Source organism: Anthonomus grandis, chromosome 4, assembly GCF_022605725.1.
Source record: "Anthonomus grandis grandis chromosome 4, icAntGran1.3, whole genome shotgun sequence".
In the NCBI taxonomy this organism is placed as follows: Eukaryota; Metazoa; Arthropoda; class Insecta; order Coleoptera; family Curculionidae; genus Anthonomus; species Anthonomus grandis.
In genome coordinates, this window is record NC_065549.1 from 4579188 (window position 1) to 4602266 (window position 23079).

Genomic DNA, 23079 nt, shown 5'->3' on the forward strand with positions numbered 1-23079 from the left:
ATAAATATCCTGTAACAATTTACCATATACTGGTTATAGTATATAATATTCATTTTTATGTAAGTATAGCCAACTATTGTAACTCTTTTTTTATAAATATAGGAATAATTTAGATGAAAGAAACTCTGTTAACAAGAATGAAACCATTAAACATATTTCAACTTTAAAGGTTACCTCTTATATTTACTACTGGCGCAATTCCAAAATATAATAATAATAATAATAATAATTTTTTATTTGCATAGAAAGAAAAAAAATATAAGTTTACAAAATCTAGTAATAAATTCAAGCAAATAAAAGGCCTACAAATTCAGAATTCCGCCATGGCAGATTCTGGTCTCTGAACAGTAACGCTTGCTTAATTAATAACTGATTAAATACAGCTTTTTCTTTAATCGTATACCTATTAAACCTACATATAAAAGTTCTAAATTCTAAATTTGACAGTTTAACATCAAGCAAAACAATACACATTGCTAACACCCTAAAAACAAGTTAAATTTTTTGTTAAATAACAAAAAATAGAAAAATTATTACAGACAGTAAATAAATAAATAAAATGATCCCAATACCAAAAATTGTAATAAATTACTCAAGAAAACAACTATTCAAAAAGTTAAAAAAGAAGAACCTAAATTATACCTAAATTATATACCCTGCTGAAGATGTACAATCATCCTATTACGAAAAGTATTACAAGAAATTGATAATCGGTCCGGATCAAAATTTAAAAAATTTATTTGATAAGCAAAATTGTAAGAAAATGATCGTTTAAATAACTGTGTTTTATGTCTCGGAATGAGAATAGTATTTCTTCTTAAATTTAAATGGTGTATATCATTTCTAAAAGTTATTTTTTGATAGAAATAGGGTGGACTACGATATACTAAAATTTTATTAAAAAAATGTTAAAGAATGAGCAATTGAGTGAGAATGAGCAATGAAGTTTATGGGAAATGCGATTTCTCCTGCGAATGCCAAATATTAGTCGAATGCAAGAGTTTTGGAGCGAGAGTACTTTAAACAATCAATTGTCACACCAATACATAAAAAGAACCTACAGCAAATATTGAAAACTCTTGACCAATCAGCCTATTAAACAACCTTTCAAAAGTACTAGAAATATGTATCAAAGATCACCTAAAAACTTCAAGGTCCAATTCTTTTCCTTATTCATATTAACTCATTGATTAAGCTTGATGAGTTAGTTTTGCAGATGATATCACTCTATTATTCAAAGGGAAGAATTGAAAAGTTTGTTGTGTAAGGGATTTGGACAAGTAAAGAATGTGTTATGCTCTACTTTTTAATAAAATACTGTCAAACCACTAAGGAAGAAATTTCTGAAACAAATAAGATTATTAAATAATTTCGAGAAGCCTTCGCCTATGAATTTTTGTTATAATATATACATTTATGGGTATTTCGGCACTCAAAAGAAAAATATGCCAGTTGTGTAAGTATATACGACTGGGCTAATTATTCCTTAACATCCAGGCAGTTAGATTTTTCATTCCTTCCAGGTATTTGGAACTTTTTTCTTAATTTATTTTAAGCAGTTTAAGCCATATTTCTTTCAAGAGTTCTTAATTCCCGACAGTTAAAGCAATGTTTTATTTCTTTCAAATATGTATTCGGAAAAACGTCAATTTCTTTGAAGCACTTAAAGTTTAACTTATTTTAAATACTTCTAGACAGTTGAAGTTAAAATCCCCATTTATTTCTTCCAGGTATTTGAAGCAATTCCTTGTTTTTCTTTAAGTAGTTATTAAATAATTCGTCCTAAGCAATTAAAGTCTTTTTTTAATAATTCCAGGTAGTTGAATCCATATTTCATTCTAATAATTTCATTAAATAATTTAGAATTTTCAATAAGTCCATTGGGATCAAAAGGTAAAATTGAGTGATCAAATTGATTACCCTTGCGATAAAATTCGTAATTTGATTCATATAAATGCTATGTGCTTTGAGAGATATTGGGTAATAAATTATGTCTACCTATATTTTAAAAATCTTTGGTAAAGTGGTTGCTATCATGTTGTATTATAGTATTGGGTGGTACATAGAAATTGAATATTTAATATTTGAAAGTTGTCTGTAATTTATGAAAAAAAATAAACTATACTCAACTGAATTGTTACATAATTATGAGATCCGTAATATAGGTCGACTTTACATACAAAATGTTTGCTCGTTTGTATACAGGGTGATTCATTAAGAATGAGCAGTCTCTGAACTAGAGATACTACACACCAAAATATGACGATCGAGCTTGTTGTCTTATCCAAATGTTGCAGGTTTACGAGTTACAGGGTATTTAAAGTTGGAATTTTAATTTCTGAATAATTTTGTGATTTTAAGCAGTATCGTCTTGAAAATTGGCGACTTTATGTGTTTTGACATGAAACTTACGAGTTTTGTGGTGAATTTAGCATTATTTATACAGGGCATTAGTTGCACCCTGTTGCGTAGGTAAATTATAACATATGTTTTTTTCCTAATCAGTTATGGCTAAAACGACTAGAAAATCTAAAAAGCAGTTCAATTTTGAATAAAAAAGATACTCCTGTTTATTTCATGTAAGTCTATCAGTTTTTAAGTGATTTGCATTTTAAACATTCAGCGTAAAGAATCCAAGTACCCTGTATAAAACTGATATCTGAAAAAGACTATTTATCGATTTCGTAGGGCCAAAATCTAACAATTTAATTCCTCCTGAAATTTGCAAAGACTTAAAATATTTAATAATATTGTTAGGTAATGTGTTATAGTATATAATAAATGTAATATATTCCTAATGTGATATGCACTTCTTGTTGAATTATGCATGTTTTTTGTTACGGAAAAGTTGTGTGGAATTTGATTGTGTACTGGCGCCAAAAACAGCAAATTTACACTTCTTATAAGACATTTTATAGCTTGTGGCAACAAAAAACAACAAAAACAAAAATTTTAAAATTTTTTACTCTTAAAATACCAATTTTCCAGAAAATACAAGAGTTTCCTAGTCAGTTTTCCAGTCAATCGGGCACTATATTTCCCTCCTCCGGTCTGGTCGCGTTCAACCTGTCAAATCGCAATTTAAATTGCGCATATTTGAACACCCTTCGACGTTTTCCCATTTCGTAGTTCCCCGGTTGAATTTCCCGGCTGAAACGCGCGAAAATGGCGTTTCTCTATTTCGCACTTTTCATGGTTTATAGTTATTCATTTTTATTATCTCTTTTTTTTTTCATAAATGTATTGCACTCACCCCCACAAATAGTAATAGTAATATACACGGTGTTTTAAAGTTTTAGTGCATTTATAAGTAAAATATTATTTATAATTATTGTAACAGTAATATACAGGGTGTTTTAAGGCTTAAGGACATTTACAAGAAAGATAATATTTATAATATTAGTAAAAGTAGCATAAAGGTTAGGGCAAGGTATAAATATCTGAAAAAAAATAACAGCAATAATAGTTTTATTTTAGTTAGGGTTCTTTTAGTGGAGGTTGCTAAATGGATAATAAATTTATATTAATAGTTTTTGTATTTTTTTACTATATTATTGATATCGCGGCTTTTATAGCTTCTATTCAATAAGTTAATAAATTAAAATAAAGAAAAAAAACAAACCCATTTGTCCTATCCCAATACATAGTTTCTTATGGGACCTGATCTCTCTCTTTAGATTGTGGCACTCGTATGAATCATGGAAAAATTTGTCATGAAGCTTTTTTACTACTTTTTTAATCGTCTTTAAGCAGAAAAAAGAAATTTTGAATTCGGAGCATATTTTGAAAAAATGGTCATTTTGACCTCGGATTTTGTTCGAAAATCGAAAAATGCCAAGAAATAGGTTTTCCGTTCATTTTAGAGTCAAATCGTTAATAATCTTTTTTTAATGGTGCTCTAAAGTAGTGCCAGATAGAAAAATAAAAAATTGAAATTTTTCTATAGGGCTCTTGACAATTCGATATTTATGTTTTACAGTTTTTTTCAATTTTCTCCGATTCTATAATAGGTAGAACCGATTCATTTTGATATACGGATACCTCGTAATATTCCTGAGAGCTTTTATTTGAAACAAAAAGTTGTCAGAGTTACAGTTAATTTATAAAAAATAAAAATCATTTTTTAGAAACTTTTCGTGGGCCGATCGATTCCCCTTTTGGATTTCGACCAAAAAAAAATTTTTTTTTATTGGGTTTTTCTACTGAAAATTGCTAGTGTAGGGCTTACAATAAAATTTGCCAATAATTATTTTAGGGAAAAAAATGGTACTGTGGGAAAAAACAGTTTTTATATCTCGGCTTCTATAGCTTCGATTCAATTCGCTTATTGTTCCTTTGATTCCTTATTCTCCTCCTGTCAATTCTTTTTATATCTTATTACTATTGGCTCACAAAAATAAAATCAAAAAAATCCACGAAGAAACCTGGTTTTCTTATCCCCAAACATGAATTCTTATGGGACCCAATCTTTCTCTTCATATTGTGGCACTCGTATAAATCGTAGAAAATTTTGTCATAAAGCTTTTTTACTAGTTTTCGAATGGTATTTAACCAGAAAAAAAATGTTGAATTCGGAGCATATTTTGAAAAAAAAAGCTTTTGCTTCAAAATCGAAAAATACAGTTTATTTTTGTTTTATTTCAGAACGTGGGGTCCTACACCATAGGAAGAGTTCTCTGGCCTTAACCCCCGAAGAAGAGCCGCTCGATATCAGCGTGAGTATTTTAAACACCCATAAATGATTATTTTATAATTTATACCCCCTCTCTCATTCGTCTATTACTCTCTGGATCACTTCGGAACTATATTTTTCTCTTACTATCACCTTCAATCATTTCACGAGATTTTTTCGCATATTTACAACCGAAATAGTGTAATAACCCGACGTTGTCAAACTTATCGGGCGCACTATACGTATTTAATCATACACCCGACACTCTCTTATCGCCATCGCATTATTAGATAAGGGACAAATCTATATTATTTTTTTTTTTTTACGTATGACGGTAACAAATATTCGATTGAATTTTTTTTTATTTGTTTATTTCCTGCGAAGATGTCGACCTGCGAGCACTGCGGGAGTCCGATTTTAGTGAGTAATTTGGCGAGTGCGCCTCTGTACGAGCGTGAGGAGGCGGAGGAGGAGGCGAGCAGGTGCGGGTGGTTTTGTTTCCGCTCTTGTTGCAACAAACGGGTAGAAAATCGCGAAAATCGGGCGAAAATCGCGGAGTTTCCGGGGGAGTTTTTACGTGAGGGTCGGTACCAGAGACGTACGATTCAGTTCGAGAGCGATCCCGGTAGTTCTTCGGTTTCTTCCAGGAGGCTTCCGTCCAGTGTGTCCTCGTCGATTTTAAAGGCGGCCAAGAATGGTGTCAAGGTAAATTTTCGGTGGATTTGATGCGGGATTTTTAGGGTGAAACAGCGGATTTTATGGGGTAGTTTTGCTTTTTTTATGTCGGGTTTTGAGGTTGCCGAGTGTGTCTTTGAGGTGTAATACATTGCTAGAGCAAATGAAAAATCTTGAGTTTCTTGCTTGTGTATGCAAAATAGAATTAAGATTTAAAAAGAAAAAAAAATCGAATTTTTATTGTGTAAAATAAGTTTAAACGATGATATAGAAGAGAGGTGGAAAAGTGAAATTCTCATTTGTGTATCTTTATCTCAATCTGAAAATTAAAAGAATGATGAAATGAATGATAAAAAAAAATGATGTTTTTTGGGTATAATTAGATACATTAAGCGAGAAAAATACTATTTCCAGGTGATCCCAAGAGTATTTAGAAAATAAAATAATTTTATAGAAAATAAGTGAAAAAATCGAATTCCCCTTTATATATCCCTATCCCAGTCTAAAGACTAGAAGAGAATCGGAATAAAATGATGTTTTTCGGGTATAATTAGTCACATTACGGGAGAAAAACACTATTTCCAGGAGATTGCAACACTATTTAGAAAATAAAATTATTATATAGAAAATAAGTGGAAAAATCGAATTCCCCTTTATATATCCCTATCTCAGTCTAAAGACTAGAAAAGAATCGGAATAGAATGATGTTTTTCGGGTATAATTAGACACATTACGGAAGAAAAACACTATTTCCAGGAGTTTGCAACACTATTTAGAAAATAAAATGAATATATAGAAAATAAGTGGAAAAATCGAATTCCCATTTATATATCCCTCTCTCAGTCTAAAGACTAGAAGAGAATCGGAATAGAATCATGTTTTTCGGGTATAATTAGACACATTACGGGAGAAAAACACTATTTCCAGGAGATTGCAACACTATTTAGAAAATAAAATGAATATATAGAAAATAAGTGGAAAAACGAATTCCCATTTATATATCCTTATCTCAGTCTAAAGACTAGAAGAAAATCGGAATAAAATGATGTTTTTCGGGTATAATTAGACACACTACGGAAAAAAAACACTATTTCCAGGAGATTGCAACACTATTTAGAAAATAAAATGAATATATAGAAAATAAGTGGAAAAATCGAATTCCCATTTATATATCCGTCTCTCAGTCTAAAGACTAGAAGAGAATCGGAATAGAATGATGTTTTTCGGGTATAATTAGACACATTACGAGAGAAAAACACTATTTCCAGGAGATTGCAACACTATTTAGAAAATAAAATGAATATATAGAAAATAAGTGGAAAAATCGAATTTTCATTTACATATCCCTCTCTCAGTCTAAGGACTAGAAGAGAATCGGAATAGAATGATGTTTTTTGGGTATAATTAGACACATTACGGAAGAAAAACACTATTTCCAGGAGTTTGCAACACTATTTAGAAAATAAAATGAATATATAGAAAATAGGTGGAAAAATCGAATTCCCCTTTATATATCCCTATCTCAGTCTAAAGAGTAGAAAAAAATCGGAATAGAATGATGTTTTTCTGGTATAATTAGACACATTACGAGAGAAAAACACTATTTCCAGGAGATTGCAACACTATTTAGAAAATAAAATGATTATATAGAAAATAAGTGGAAAAATCGAATTCTCCTTTATATATCCCTATCTCAGTCTAAAGACTATAAAAGAATCGGAATAGAGTGATGTTTTTCGGGTATAATTAGACACATTACGGAAGAAAAACACTATTTCAGGAGATTGCAACACTATTTAGAAAATAAAATGATTATATAGAAAATAAGTGGAAAAATCGAATTCTCCTTTATATATCCCTATCTCAGTCTAAAGACTATAAAAGAATCGGAATAGAGTGATGTTTTTCGGGTAAAATTAGACACATTACGGAAGAAAAACACTATTTCCAGGAGATTGCAACACTATTTAGAAAATAAAATGATTATATAGAAAATAAGTGGAAAAATCGAATTCCCATTTGTATATCCCTATCCCAGTGTAAAGACTAGAAGAGAATCGGAATAGAATGATGTTTCTCGGGTATAATTAGACACACTACGGGAGAAAAACACTATTTTCACGAGATTGCAACACTATTTAGAAAATAAAATGATGATATAGATAAAAAATAGGTGGACATATTGAAATTCTATTTTTATATTAAATCACATAGGAAAACCGCTACGTTCAGTGTGCCTTTTCATAGAACATTTTATGGAATTCATAGCTCTATCGATCGTTATTTGTGTCTTCTAAATAAGGAATCCCGATTTTTACTATCAATCATTCAATTGTTGGCTTAGTAATTGTTAATGTTCTCTTATTTCGAATTCAGTATTTTGTATTAATAATTAGTACCATAACCAAATACTGTGTTTATATTCCTATAAATTTTGAAACATTTAACAGGCTTAACTCATAGATTCAATAAAAAAATAAATCAAGAAATGACTGATATGCATTTTGCCGACCTTTTTCTAAAAGACGCTTGTCGGTAGAAAAATAGTTTCAAAAAATTCATTCTCGATTTATTTAACTTGTTAGAAAAACAAGATTTTTGTAAATTTATTTTCCACATCTCAGACTAAGAGGCGAATTAGGGTAAAAAAATACTGTCAAATACCGATTGCACATCATTCGCCTCCGAAAAAAATAATTTAATTACCATTTAGTCCGTTATAAAATTTTTCATTCATAATTATCATATAGGCAGTTGACAAGAAGTAGGTATGACTTTATTATTTCAAGCAATTAATCCTCGAGCAAATTGCTTTATTTGTTTTCGGGTAGTTGAGCAGTGAATTTAATTTAAGACAATTTTATTGAATCTGCAACTACTCAAACCACTGCATATTTGATTATTTATTCCAGGCAGTTGGGGCATGCTAATTTTTTATATAAACCTAAGCAAAATATTTTTAAATAAAGCAAATAAATTTATTACCTCAAACCTCAGGAACTCCCTCTGTAATCACTGCTATTGCTAAAGTCCAAGAGACGAGAATTTTTTGGACAATATACTTGTTTTATAATATATTTGAGAGTAGTACAGGTCCTGCTCTTTTTTTTTGCAATTTTTTACCAACAAAAGGTTTATTAAATGGAACAACCCTTAATAAAAAAAATAATGACTACTTGTCATTTAAATTGTCAATTTTTTATTGTTATTCCCTTATAATGGGTGTAAGTAATAACTTTATTCCGGCCGAGCAGTACGGTAACAGACAAACCGATCCCCCGATAAGGAGAAAACGAAAAATCCGCGTTAGAGTACCAAAAGTAATTCGACCCAAATTAATTATTGTTAATGAGTTTTTAATTAATTTATTATTGATTTCAGAGAGGTCCCAATGAATCCAAGTATGGTCTAATAGTTCCCACATTGAAGCACCATTTGAGGGTAAGTATTGAGGCGAGACGTTGCCAAGCTTCTATTTTTTCCTAAAATGATTGAAAGAGTATTTTAATTGTAGAGACATAATGGATGGTTTTACTTTGTTTTACCCTAGGATTTAGGTTTCTTTTAAAAACTGTTTTATTACTGGTCTGTATTTTATATATTATTTATAATACCCTTTAATTAAAGATTCAATTATATTAAATGCTAAAAGGGCATAGAAATGACCATCGTTAGACTGTCGTCCTTTTAAAATGAAATTTTGGCACTTTTTCTACATCACCTTGTACCTCAGAAACTAATGGAAGTTTGGCAACAATGAAAAATATCTTTAGTTTAAATAGTGATCATTTAGTATACTTGAAAACCCCAATAGCTGTATTACTTCTCATTCTAAGGCCGAAAGATGTAAGACAAGTTTTATTTATCACTTAAGTTCATATCATCAATATCACGTCTTGTAGAAAAAAAGGGATTTTTGCGGAATTTAAAAAAAAAAAAAAAATTATTCAGCCTCTATATATGACTAATTAATATCAAATTAAATTTTAAGCACATTTCATTAATCTTATTGTCCTCTAACGTTAAACATGAAGGAGATATTGAACATTAAACTTCTTTAGGTCAGTCACTCTCCACTTTGAACCTCAATAACTTTCTTATTTGTGATTTTAGAGCTAAAATGTATAAGCCAACGTTTATTCGTCATTTAAATACCTATCGTTTGAGGTCATAATATACAGATTGTCCCGTAAGAAAAACGTGACTTTTACGATATATTTTAAGAAAAAAAATTAGTCACCTGTACATATGACCGATTTATATGAAATTATGTTCTAAGCAAAATTCATTAAACTCATTTTTCTCTAACATCAAAATTGAAGGAGATACTGAAGATTTAAGCTTTCTTAGGTCAGTCACTCTCCATTTTTAACCTCAAGGACTTTCTTATTTTTGATTTTAGGGTCATAAGATATTAAATATTTTGAATGTCCCGTAAGAAAAACGTGACTTTTACAATATATTTTAAGAGAAAAAAATGAATCAGTCCTTTCTTACTGGTACCACAAATATACAGTGTTTTCCATTAAAAAATCCAAATCTCAACATCATCTCTATGCATAGTTTTAAATGTTCCTATTTTCCAGTTACTTCTGGTATTCTCCCATCCAGATCCAGTATGCGAGACGATAACCAAAGCAGCTGATAAGTTGGGTTTCGAGATCACTACCACAAACACAGATATCGGAGCTCTGGACGAGTATCAGATAAAATCCCACGATTTGGTGATAGTGGATGCTAGAGTCAAATGTTTCGATAACGATTTACTGTGTCGGTAAGTAGACATTTACCAGTTACTTATTTATTATTAAGGTCCTAATATCGTTCATCGTAAAAAAATCCCACACGGATTTCTGTCTGGAAATTGGAATTTTCCAGGCAAACATTAAAGCATTCCCCGAGGGACACGAGGGCCTCGTCGTCTATCCATATTCCATCTTCTGCAAGATAACCTAATTTTCAAGGAGATTTAACTGCTTGGGAAAGTAATTTTTATGACGCACATGTCCAAAGCATATATTTTCCTATGAAAGTACTTTTTTAATCAGTTGAGTCTATTTTCCAGGTAGTTTAAGTATTTCGGAGTGGACTAAACTTCCAAGCAGTTAAACTCACTTTAATTCCTTTCAAATAAATACAATTTTCTGGATTTTTTTGGTTCATCTTGTTAATTGAAACCAATTTTTAATTACAAGCAGTTAAGGCGTTTCTCACTATTAAAAACCAGTTTTTCTCACAAAAAAAAAACAAATTTTCCTTCAAAAATTTTAATAAAAAATTAGCTTTTGTGCAATTGCAATTTCGAGTTTGCCTCGAGCAGTTCGTGGCCAACATGCCCGGTGAATTTTGTCGTTATTTATTTATTCAACGAGCGACAATTAAAAACGACAACGTGTGCCCTCGTATTTTTAATTTTAATTTTCCTCCCTTTGGGTCATATGAAAGAGAGAATTTCATAACGTTGAGACCATAGAAAAGAGCCACTGAAAGTAAAAAGTAGCTGAAACTTTAGGACAATTTAGTTGCCGAATTGATCGAATTTTATGAGCAAAAAAACTCGGTTTTCCACTGAATTTGTTAAAGTTTTAATCACTTTTTGCATGGCAAATTCATTAAAAAATTAAACTTTTTTTTGTTGGTATATGTGCCGAATTAATTTTAATTAAATTTTCTCATATAGACCGGGTCGATGGACCTGTTTAATCTTTAAAGTTGGATTAATATCGGAATTTCCATAATTTCTTTTGGGTAGAAAAAAAGGAGAGCGAAAGGGAGGAACGGTTAATGGGTAAATATCAGTGTGGGGTGCCTTCCCTTTTATTAAAGTAAACAAGTAAATGAACCTTTGGGAAACTCATTAGCCCTTAATAAGAGGAGAAAAGTAAAATTTTACGTTGCAGGTGTGGAAGTATAGGAAAATTGTGTTTGTGTTTTAAAATAAAGAAATTATTTTTTTTTTCGGAATAATACACCTGTTTAATGCTGTTGAAAAGGAGAAAATTTTGGTAGGTATAAAATTACCTAAAAATGACTGAAAAATCTATATTAGACTAGTATGAATTTATTTTCTTATTATATGCTATTTTTAAGGGTTTCTAACCCTAACCTGACCCCAATAAATTGCCCAAAGTTTAGCTTAAAGTTGGAATAGGGTAAATTGCTTGAAATATCTACAGGGCAGGTATAAGCCGACACAATTATTTATTAATTTGTGAATATTTATTATTTATTGCTTTAATTTTTCACAAAATTTTCAAAAGTTAAACACAAGTTAAGATACAATTTTGGTAGTTTGTGTGCACATTCCTTAAGTAATTTTTACTTGACACCTATTTCAGTGTTTTTTTTTAATCCGGTAGTTTTGAAAATTCAAAAATTAAAAAGACATATTTCTTAAGTTTCTTATTTGATTATGATCTTATTTGTTTTTTGCTGAAATGTGTACAAAATGTTTTTAAATGAAAAATTGGCAAGATAAACTTTAGAAGTATGTACAAGAGTTTCCAAAAAAAAAATTATTAAATATTTATTTTAGGATTTTTTAAAAAAATTAGATGAAAATTTCGCAAAATGTCCATAATTAAAAAACTAGAGAGTTGCAGTTTTTGAAAATTTTTGAGTCTTGAGATTTTTTTTTTAATATTTAATTTTTTGGTAAAATGTTCTGTTAAAAAGTACATTTTTTAAAATTCGTGTTAAAACTCCCTAAATACTTTAAATAAAAACCTTTTTTAACATTTTTCGAAAAAATGACGAAAAGTGTGTTGCTTAAAAAATCATTTTTGCAAAAGGTGATTTTTGTTCGAAATTTTCACAAAATGCTGATAACTCAAGAACAAAACAAAATAGAATTTTGAAATTTTCAAGACAAATTCTATAAGAAATTTCGTTATATACGTCCTAAAATATATTCAGAGCCTTTTTGTTATTAAAATTAAAATTATTTTTTAAATATAATGTTTATAAAACGCCCAATATTCAAAAACTCGAATAAATACGTTTGTAATTCAAACAAGGATTTCCAAAATAATTTAAACTAACACCTATTTTTGATGTTTTTTTTAAAAATTACAGTATGCTAAGAAAAAAAAAATTATAAAATAATGATTTTTTTTTCGAAAATTCACAAAAAGTTTATATATTTTGTTTTGTATCGAATTTTTTCACCAAAAATTGATTTTTTTCGAAATCAATCTAAGTATACCAGCGTCTTATTCTGATCACCTAGATTACGAAAACACCGGGTTATAACAGGATCCGAGCAGAACTAAGGGGTGTTAATTAAAAAAAATTATTGAATAACTAAGACATACGTACTGTAAAACGCGAAAATACATACGTTCTGATTAGCTCCCCTGAAGTTTCACAGTTTCACTAAGTTTAAACGACCAAAGGGAACAGGAGAGCCCGAGCGTCGGCTAAATAATGAGACAATTATCCAGGACAACTTCGGGAAATAAAAGTTTCCCTCCGCAAAACCAGATGAGTCGGTTTAAGAAAGAAGTTTCACTTTAGAAATCGTTGATGTTGTCTAAGTTTTGGTAAGGGCTTTTTGTACTAATTGAGATTTATTTGTATATGAAAGAGAGACTTACAAATGCCATTAAATATTTTTCGAGAAAAAAATTTAATGTAGATTTACGACAAATGCTCTCGATGGTTGATTAAAATCAGATGTTGCAACTTTCCAGGTTAATCTTTCGATAAGATTAAATGCTTTATGCCAGATTTATCTTCGAAAATAAAGTAGACGTTATAAGTAAGCCAATATTTGCTTAGTATTAATCTATAATCCGACGTATAGCCACTTAAATAGACAACAGACCTTTTGAATTTAATATTATCTTATACATTTATCTTGGTTTCGTCACCGAGTTATTATAAAATTATTATAAATAGTTTAACCAAAGTCTATATATTTCAACGAAATATTAGGCCAGATGCTCCTTAATTATAGTGTGATTAAGGGAACTAAGGAGTTTAAATTGGAATTTCCCAATAAAGGGTCAATTCCGACGGTTATTAAACAGACATACTTGAGTCGATTAAAGGAGTTTTTTAATTAAAATTATTGATTTTTTTTTGGTGTTAATTGGAATGTGGAGGTACCGGGGAGCATAAGATATGAACTAGGGAAGCATTTATTAAAAATATATTAAGTTCTTCTTAAAATTATATTAAAAATACTGAAAAATGTATGGGATCAAATTATTTTAGGAATGTGTTTTTGAAATTTCACAATTGTATTTTTGAGTTATAGGCATTTTCTAAAAGTTTCGAAGATTTTTTTATTAGCACTGTTAATATTTTCGAAAACTCTGAAATACGTGTCCAGGAGAATTATTAAGGGAATATGCCTTAAAATTTTAAAAATGGTATCTTGTCTGGTTTTTCATTAATGGGCATTTTCTAAAAAATAAAAAAAAATTCAAAATATTTTTTTTTCTTACACCTTAGTAATATTTTAATAAACTGTAAAATACGTGTTCAATCAAATTATTCAGGGAATCTGTCTTAAAATTACAAAATTGTATCTTGCCTAGTTTTTGAGTTACGAACATTTTCTCAAAATAAAAAAAAAAATAAAATACGCCAAGCAGAGTTTTTATGTTACTTCTTTGTCACTCATCAATCGCAGTGGTGTGAGAGCCAGAACACTAGGTTGGTCTTACTTCTTCAATGTGCATGTTCTATTATTTTAATTGGTATTTTATTTAGGAAAATCTGATTTACAAGTAAAGTTGTCTAAAATAAAAAATGTCGGATTCGTCAAAGAGTAATCTTGCTGGATAAAGTCTGTCCTTTAAAAAATTACTTTAAAGATCCACTTTTTCGAAAAATTGACATTTTCCAGATAAGTGTTTGTAATCCATTCCCAAGTCAGTATTCCATAAGTAAGATGCGACTGCCCAAGGGCGTGGTATACAGAGTTTCCAGAAATCAATAATTATAAAATTTGAAACGCTAGAACTCAAGATTTTTAGTTGCTAATAAGAAACAAATTATTTTATTTCTTACAGGCAGACTTCTCTGAGAAAAATGTCAATATTTTGATTTTTTGTGTATTGATTTTAATTATTTTTTAGCACATAATTGAACTGAAGCCCTTAGAGTCTCTAGAAATTAAAAATTATAAAATTGTACCCACTAGAACTCAAGGTATATTCAATTGCCAATAGGAGACAATTTATTTTGTTTCTCACAGGCTCTCTAGTGAGAAAAATATCAATATCTTGATTGTTAGTAAATGGATTTCAATAATTTTTTTAAAAAATCCTTGAAGGGTCTTTAAAGCATTTAGAAATCAATAATTATAAAATTCTATCTACTAGAACTCAAGATATTTAGTTGCCAATAAGAGGCAATTTATTTTATTTGTTACAGGCTCTCTAGTGAGAATAATATCAATATTTTGATTTTTGGTATATGGATTTGAATAATTGTTTCAGAAAATGTTTATATGATCTTTAGAGTATCTAGAAATCAATAATTATAAAATTCTACTCACTAGAATTCAAGATATTCAGTTGCCAATAAGAGACAATTTATTTTGTTTCTTACAGGCTCTCCAGTGAGAAAAATATCAATATCTTGATTTTTGGTTTATGGATTTGAATAATTTTTTCAGAAAATACTTAAAAGGTCCATAGAGTATCCACAAATTAATAATTAATAACATTCTACCCACTAGAACTCAAGATATTTAGTTTATAATAAAAGACAATTTCTTACAGGCACTCCGGTGAGAAAAATATAAATATCTTGATTTTTAGTTTATTGATTTTAATAATTTTTTCAGTACATACTTGAGGACTCTTAAAGTCTCCGTAAATCAATAATTATAAAATTGTATCTATTAGAACTTAAGATATTAAGTTGCCAATTAAAGGCAATTTATTTTGTTTTTTACAGGCCCTCCTGTAAGAGAACTGTCAATATCTTTATTTGTGTTTTGATTTTAATTTTCTCTCAGCATAAACTTGAGAAGCCCTTAGAGTCTGCAAAAATCAATAATTATAAAATTGTACCCACTATAACTCAAGATATTCAGTTGACAATAAAGCACAAATTATTTTATTTCTTACAGGCACTTCTTTAAGAAAAATGTCAATATCTTGATTTTTTGTGTATTGATTTTAATCATTTTTTCAGTACATACTAACAAAGTTCTTAGAGTCTTTAGAAATCAATAATTATAAAATTGCACCGACTAGACCTCAAGATATTCAGTTGGTCATAAGAAATGAATTATTTTATTTCCTACAGGCACTTTTGTAAAAAAAAATTCAATATTTTGATTTTTTGTGTATTGATTTTAATAATTTTTTCAGCCCATACTTAAGGAATCCCAAGAGTATTGAGAAATCAATAATTATAAAATTGTATCTATTAGAAGATACTTAAAGAGCCCTCAGAGTGTTTAGAATCAATAATTACAATATTTTAACCACCAGAACTCAAGATATTCAGTTGCCGATACGAAACAAATTATTTTATTTCTCAGAAATCCTCCAATGAGAAAAATGTCAATATCTTGATTTTTAGTGTATATGTTTCCATGCAAAAAAATGGGCTTTGTTAGGTTTTTGAAATTAACGAGAGAGTGACGATTTATAGGTATCAAATAAGATGAAGAAGGAAAGAAATGCCATAAAGGGATCAAGTGAGCAAGACAAAGAGAAGTGCTAAGAACTTATTTCTGATTTTCATTTCTGAGTTTTAATTTGTGGGTTAAATAAGGCAATTTCAAAACTTGCCTGAAAAAAAAATAAGAAATTTCTTTAACTACTTGGGAAAAAGAGAAAAATTCCAAGACTTTCCTGGAAAAAGCAATGAAGTTCAATTTGCTAAATAAAGTAGGGAATTTTAAAATATGCCTGGAAAGAAAATATTATTTCAGTTTTCTGGAAAAGAAAGAAAAATTTTTAATTTTTTGGAAAAAGAGAAAAATTACAAAATCTGCCTAAAAATATTTTTTTCCAATTTTGTGGAAAAATGGGAATTTTTAAAGGTTGCCTAGAAAAAAAGAAAAAGACAAGGATGAAGAAGGAGAAGAAGAAGGAAAACCATGAAGTAGAAGGAGATGACAAAATAAACAGATGAAGAAGATAACCTCACATTAAAAAAATCGAAAGTCCTAATCGAAAAAGAGTCGCTAATCCCTAATTAAAACATTTCGAAATGCGATAAAAACCGACATAAGATCCAAGACCTGTTGAACATCTAACGAAAACAAATTTCTTCTCGGAAGGAGCGACTCTCGAAATCAAGTAAAGCGTAAAAGCGGCAAAAAGCGAATAAAACTGACGTCGGGCATAGGACGAAGAAGGGTGAGAGAGGGAGGGTGGCTCTATTAGCAACAAGTAGCGCCCCGCTCTTATTTTCCGGTCGATACCTGATGTTCCTTCTCCCTCCCGCCACAATGATCAAGGTATCCCTTCTTTCTCTCGCACATTGATATCATAAAGGATAAAGATAGAATAGGCATGCCTCTCCGATCCCGATATTTGTCGGCCGAATGAATTATTTATTGGGCAATAACGTTTTACCGTGTTTGCCAATATTCCTCTCTCGCCCTTCTTATTTATTCAGTTTATTGGGACGGAGGGTTTATTAACACAAAATGAATGGAAAAGCCACAGGTTAGAAGGGAAAATCAGAGATGATGTCCTAGCACTCCTCTTTGTCTTTCTTACTTAATCTCTTTGTGCCATTTCTTGCTTTCTTCTTCTTCTCATTCCATGCCTACAATCATCATCAATTTCCATCTGCAAAGTCTTAATCAAGCTCGTCCTTCTTGCTCTCAACTCCGGTTGAGGATCGACAAAGATAGTGGGCTCTAATAAAGGGAAAACAGAGATGATTTCCAAGCACTCTTTTCTGCCTTTTTCATTTAATCCCTTTATGGCATTTCTTTGCTTGTTCTATTTCTCATTCCATAGTTTCAATTTTTTTTTCTTTTTTACAAGTAGAAAATCAGAACTGAGTTTCTAGCACTTCTCTTTGTCTTGCTCACTTGATGCTTTTATGGCATTTCTTTCCTTCTTCTCCTTCTTCATCTTTGGATTCTTGTAATAATAATAGTTTGTATAATCCACTTTTACCATTGGAATTCAAACACAAACTTTATTACAACAATTACGTTATAAAAGCACAAAGGTCTCACACAATAGTTTTTTTAACTTCTTGGTGTAGACAATGCTTGTGTAAATTATTAATTTCAGAACAAAATACGCTTTTTTAAGGATATTAGATACATGGAACCCGAAACGCATTTATTCGTTATTTTAATATTTATATCATTTTTTAAATTTCTCACATTATTTTTATTACCGAAAAACTTGACACTTGACTTAAACGGCTTCAACGTTAAAGGACGATAAAAAGAAACGTTATACAAATCCAGCAGATCATTATTCGGATAAGAAAGGAATATACGAACTGGGTGTCATCTGCATATAGATGATAATATGAGCAATGCCTTAATTTAAGATGACATCTAGATGTGTTTAAGTACGTTTAAAAAAATTATTAAAAAAATACGTATTGACTCACAAATAATATTATTTTGTTTCTTTTAGTTAGCTAAATAAGCGTATAATTTATTTTTTTATTTTTGATTTTTCAAGCAGGTTTTGACTTTATTTGGGAAATTAAGGAATTTTTTTTTAGGCAATTATTAAAATTTCCTTTATTTCCCAAGAAATTGACTAAATATTTATTTTATACTATATTTAGGAAAAGCTAATAAGAGACAATTTATTTTGTTTCTTACAGGCACTTCTTTAAGAAAAATATCAATATCTTGATTTTTAGTATATGGATTTGAATATTTTTTTCAGAAAATACTTAAAAGGTTCATAGAGTATGCACAAATTAATAACTATAAAATTCTACCCACTAGAACTTCAGATATTTAGTTTCCAATAAAAGACAATTTCTCACAGGCACTTCAGTGAGAAAAATGTAAATATCTTGATTATTGTGTGTAGTGTATTGATTTTAATCATTTTTTTCAGTACATACTTGAGGACTCTTAAAGTCTCCATAAATCAATAATTATAAAATTGTATCTATTAGAACTCAAGATATTTAGTTGCCAATAAAAGGCAATTTATTTTCTTTCTTACAGGCAGACTCATGCAAGAAAAATGTCAATATCTTTATTTTGTATGTATTGATTTTAATTTTTCTCTCAGCATAAACATGAGAAGCCCTTAGAGTCTGCAAAAATCGATAATTATAAAATTGTACTCACTGGAACTCAAGATGTTCAGTTGACAATAAGACACAAATTATTTTATTTCTTACAGGCACTTCTTTAAGAAAAATATCAATATCTTGATTTTTTGTGTATTGATTTTAATTATTTGTGGCTAAATTTAAGATGACATCTGATGTGTTTAAGTACGTTTAAAAAAATTATTAAAAAAATACGTATTGACTCATCAATAATATTATTTTGTTCTTATTAGTTAGCTAAATAAGGTATAATTTATTTTATTTATTTTTGATTTTCAAGCAGGTTTTGACGTTTTCTACTTCATTTGGGAAATTAAGCAACTTTTTTTAGGCAATTAATTAAATTTCCTTTATTTCCCAACAAATTGACTAAATATTTATTTTATACTATATTTAGGAAAAGCTAATAAGAGACAATTTATTTTGTTTCTTATAGGCTCTTCAGTAAGAAAAATATCAATATCTTGATTTTTAGTACATGGATTTGAATATTTTTTTCAGAAAATACTTAAAAGGTTCATAGAGTATCCACAAATTAATAACTATAAAATTCTACCCACTAGAACTTCAGATATTTAGTTTTCAATAAAAAACAATTTCTTACAGGCACTCCAGTGAGAAAAATGTAAATATCTTGATTATTGTGTGTAGTGTATTGATTTTAATCATTTTTTCAGTACATACTTGAAGACTCTTAAAGTCTCCATAAATTAATAATTATAACATTGCACCGACTAGACCTTAAGATATTCAGTTGGCAATAAGAAACGAATTATTTTATTTCTTACAGGCACTTCTTTAAGAAAAATTTCAATATCTTGATGTTTTGTGCATTGATTTTAAACATTTTTTCAGCACATACTTAGGAAGTCTTTAGAGTCTTTAGAAATCAATAGTTATAAAACTGTACTTATTATAACTCAAGATATTGAATTGCCAATAAGACACAAACTATTTTATTTCGTACAGGCACTTCTTTGAGTAAAATATCAATATCTTGATTTTTTGTGTATTGATTTTAATTATTTGTGGCCTAATTTAAGATGACATCTGATGTGTTTAAGTACGTTTAAAAAAATTATTAAAAAAAAATACGTATTGACTCACCAATAATATTATTTTGTTCTTATTAGTTAGCTAAATAAGCGTAGAATTTATTTTATTTATTTTTGATTTTTCAAGCAGGTTTTGACATTTTTCTACTTTATTTGGGAAATTGAGGATTTTTTTTTTTAGGCAATTAATTAAATTTCCTTTATTTCCCAACAAATTGACTAAATATTTATTTTATACTTTATTTAGGAAATTTAAAAACTTCTTGTTTTTTCCAGACAAGCTTTGAAATTTTCCTCGTTTTCTTCTAAGATACAAAAACAAAGGCAAGTTTTGCAATTTTCTTTGTGTTCCAAAAAATTGAAAAAAATTCCTGTTTTTCCAGGCAGAATTTCAAATATTCCTCCTTTTCCAAATTTTTTTTTTCCAGGCATGTTTTGAAATATTTTGGAATTTTCGACTTTATTATTTTTTTCAGACAGTGTTTGAAGTTTTCCTCTATTTCCAAAAAATTTGATTTTTTTTACAAGCAAATTTTGAATTTTTTTAAATATTTAAAAAAAAAATTGTTTTTTTTTCAAGCAATGTTTAAAAGTTTTCATTTTTTTTCAAGAAATTAAAGAAAAGTATGGCAGGCATTTTTTTTGATTGTCTACTCCATTTAGGAAATTCTAAATAGCCTTAAAAAGAAGGTTATTTCTTAAATATTTATTTATTTATTTATTTAAGTACAAGGCTCTCCTACAGATAGACTAAGCAATCCAATAACAGGAAAGCACAAAGTATCTTATGAATTTAAATACAAGTAAGCGCTTTGCCAAACATTACATTTTCACCAAACCTAACAAATACACCAAGCAATATAAACCAAACTAACTTATTTAATAGTAACTCTTATAAACAATAAAGAAGCATATATACATATGAATAATGACAATAGGGAAAAAAAGGACAATATTTATCGTTATTTACGAAATTAGGTAGAATTTTTTAAGTATCGCTTAAATGAAGCCATACTGGAGAAAAATATATCAACATTCAAATTAGTTTCTTGAAAATTATTAAAACTACGGGCGCATCTGAACAATGGAGAGTTAGACAAATAGTTTGAAGAATATCTTGAGATGCTAAAGGTCGATCTATTACGCAAAATATAAGGATTAACGTTGATATGTAAATTTTCCAGACAGAAAGGGCAGTCTATTAAATTATTAATAATTTTATAAATCAATATTAAATCAAAATTGTTTCTACGAATCTCTAAGGGCTTCATACCATAAAATTTTAAGTTATCATAGTAAGTAAAAAAATGTCTCTGTCTATTAAAGCGAAAATTTACTATATTTACGAACTTTCGTTGAACTCTTTCAATTTGGTCAATATATTTGTGATACATCGGATTCCAAGCCACTGTCGCATATTCTATAGTAGGTTTAACGAACGCATTATATAATAATATTAATGATGATTGATTACTAAAACCCTTTGTAATTCGAGTTATAAAACCTAGATTTTTTAGAGCTTTCTGAACAATGTTTTCTATATGAACGTCGAAGAGCAGTCTGGAATCCAACGTCACACCTAAATCCTTAATAAACTGCACATAGTTCTACAATATCCTGGAATAATTTAATGGAACCGGTGTAAGCAGAAATGGCACAAGTCAATGTTTTGACAAATTGCCATTATACCTAAAATGTGTTCTCCTATGGTAGACGCAACGGATTATGCATAAGGGGCACAAGTCCGCATCCCCGATGTCTTAGAAATGTCAAGTAATAATGCTAACGTTATGCATAAAAGGCACACGTCAGTGACATGTGCCGTTTATGCGAAATGTTAGTGTTTCAAATGGTGGGGTCAACATGTGTTTGTCGTGCGTTTTACGTCATCAGCAAAAATTCAACTTCGGTTAATCTGTTGGTTGCTTCGGGGACAATTGCACGTGGTTTTAGTTTCATTTGACATGGATGACAATTCTGGATTAACACCTAATAAGAGACGAAAAGCAGAGCCTTCTAAGTATGCTCGCAACATACAGAAAAAGGCAAGATTGGAAGCAAAGTCCTTTAAAAACAGTAAAGGAAGAGACGTTTGTGCGAAAAACATTAATAATGGAGTCCTTTGCACGTAGGTTCTTTTATAGTATTTTCGGCACATCGGTTAATTTCATTATATAATTGTAAAATGAAATGCTCTGAAAAGTTCTCTGATGCAGATAGATTGGCGATTTTTCAACGATTTTATACTTTAAGCTCTAAAAACGAACAAGACATTTTTCTACAGGGTCTTCTGGATATGATGGAAGTAAAGCAGCGGCATCCTCGACCAGGTGACAAAAATAAACCCAAATCAAAAAGTTTCAAGTACTACTCTTTTAAAGGAAGTTCCAAAGTAGAGATTTGTGTTAAAGCATTTTTGAATTTATATGCTATCACGTACAAACGCATCAGAAGAATTAACACCTTATCCTAACAAGGCAAGTCACCGAATGACTTTATTTGAATTATGACTTTATTTGAAAAAAACATGATTTGAATAGCCAGCTAAATTTGACAAAAATGCATCAGCTTTACCTAGAGAAGTATCCAAACCAAAAGGTAAGCTTTTCATTTTATAGATGCTTTTTCCGTGAAAATTTTAATCTCTCTTTTGGAAGACCACAAGTTGATGTTTGTTCGACTTGTGAATTACTAAATAACAAAATAAAAGACCAAAATTTGAATGACACGGCCAAGCGTACTACCGTCGCAGAATTGATAGTTCACAAACGAAGGGCTAAAAAATGTTAATTAAAAATAACCAAAGATATTGAAGAAAAGGAAAATAAAGACCAAGTTCTGTCATTGGCCTTCGATTTTATGCAAAATGTCCAGTTACCCACAACGCCGGTCGGTGAGGTATTTTACTACCAGCAGCTTACTGTGTTCGTATTTTGTATTCACAATCTTAAGACAAATAAATCAAGGAAGTACGTTATACCATGAGGGACAGGCAAAGAAAACAGCTGACGAAATTTGTACGCTTGTTCTCGAATATCTTAGTGAATTCAAGGAAAATCAATTGGAGCTTCATCTTTACAGTGATAACTGCTGGGGCCAAAACAAGAATCATACTATGGTCAGGATGCTTTTGGCTCTCACAGATTCTGGTAAATTTAGCATGATTTGGCACTGGGGGCATTCATTTCTCCCGTGTGGCAGGGACTTCGCGTTGGTGAAAAAAAAATTACGGAAACATGATAGACTATGCACCATTCACGAGATCTCCACGATTATTATTACCAGTACAAAAAATTATACACAATTTTCAGTCAAAGAGGTTGCAACAAGTGACGTATTAGATTTCAAAAACTGGTGGGGAAAATATTATAAAAAAACTTGTGTCTCTGAAGAAACAAAACATTTTCCTCGTAACGAAAAGGTCAACTTTCAAAT

General features: G+C 29.7%; 1 protein-coding gene and 1 pseudogene across 6 annotated transcripts in view; both read left to right on the top strand.

Moving 5' to 3' along the window:
* The window catches only part of LOC126734834 (high affinity cAMP-specific and IBMX-insensitive 3',5'-cyclic phosphodiesterase 8), a 108683-nt gene that overhangs the window by 53957 nt on the left and 31647 nt on the right, over nt 1-23079 (top strand). For 4 of the 6 annotated variants that reach the window (XM_050438600.1, XM_050438603.1, XM_050438602.1 and 1 more), the window contains 3 exons: nt 4645-4715; nt 8729-8788; nt 9934-10121. In XM_050438600.1, the coding sequence (XP_050294557.1) occupies nt 4645-4715; nt 8729-8788; nt 9934-10121 (319 nt within the window). Of the gene's footprint in view, nt 1-4644; nt 4716-5041; nt 5378-8516; nt 8668-8728; nt 8789-9933; nt 10122-23079 lie in introns of those variants that run through there. The other 2 variants (XM_050438599.1, XM_050438604.1) reach the window with 2 other exon arrangements.
* LOC126734849 (uncharacterized) lies at nt 21609-22630 on the top strand (annotated as a pseudogene).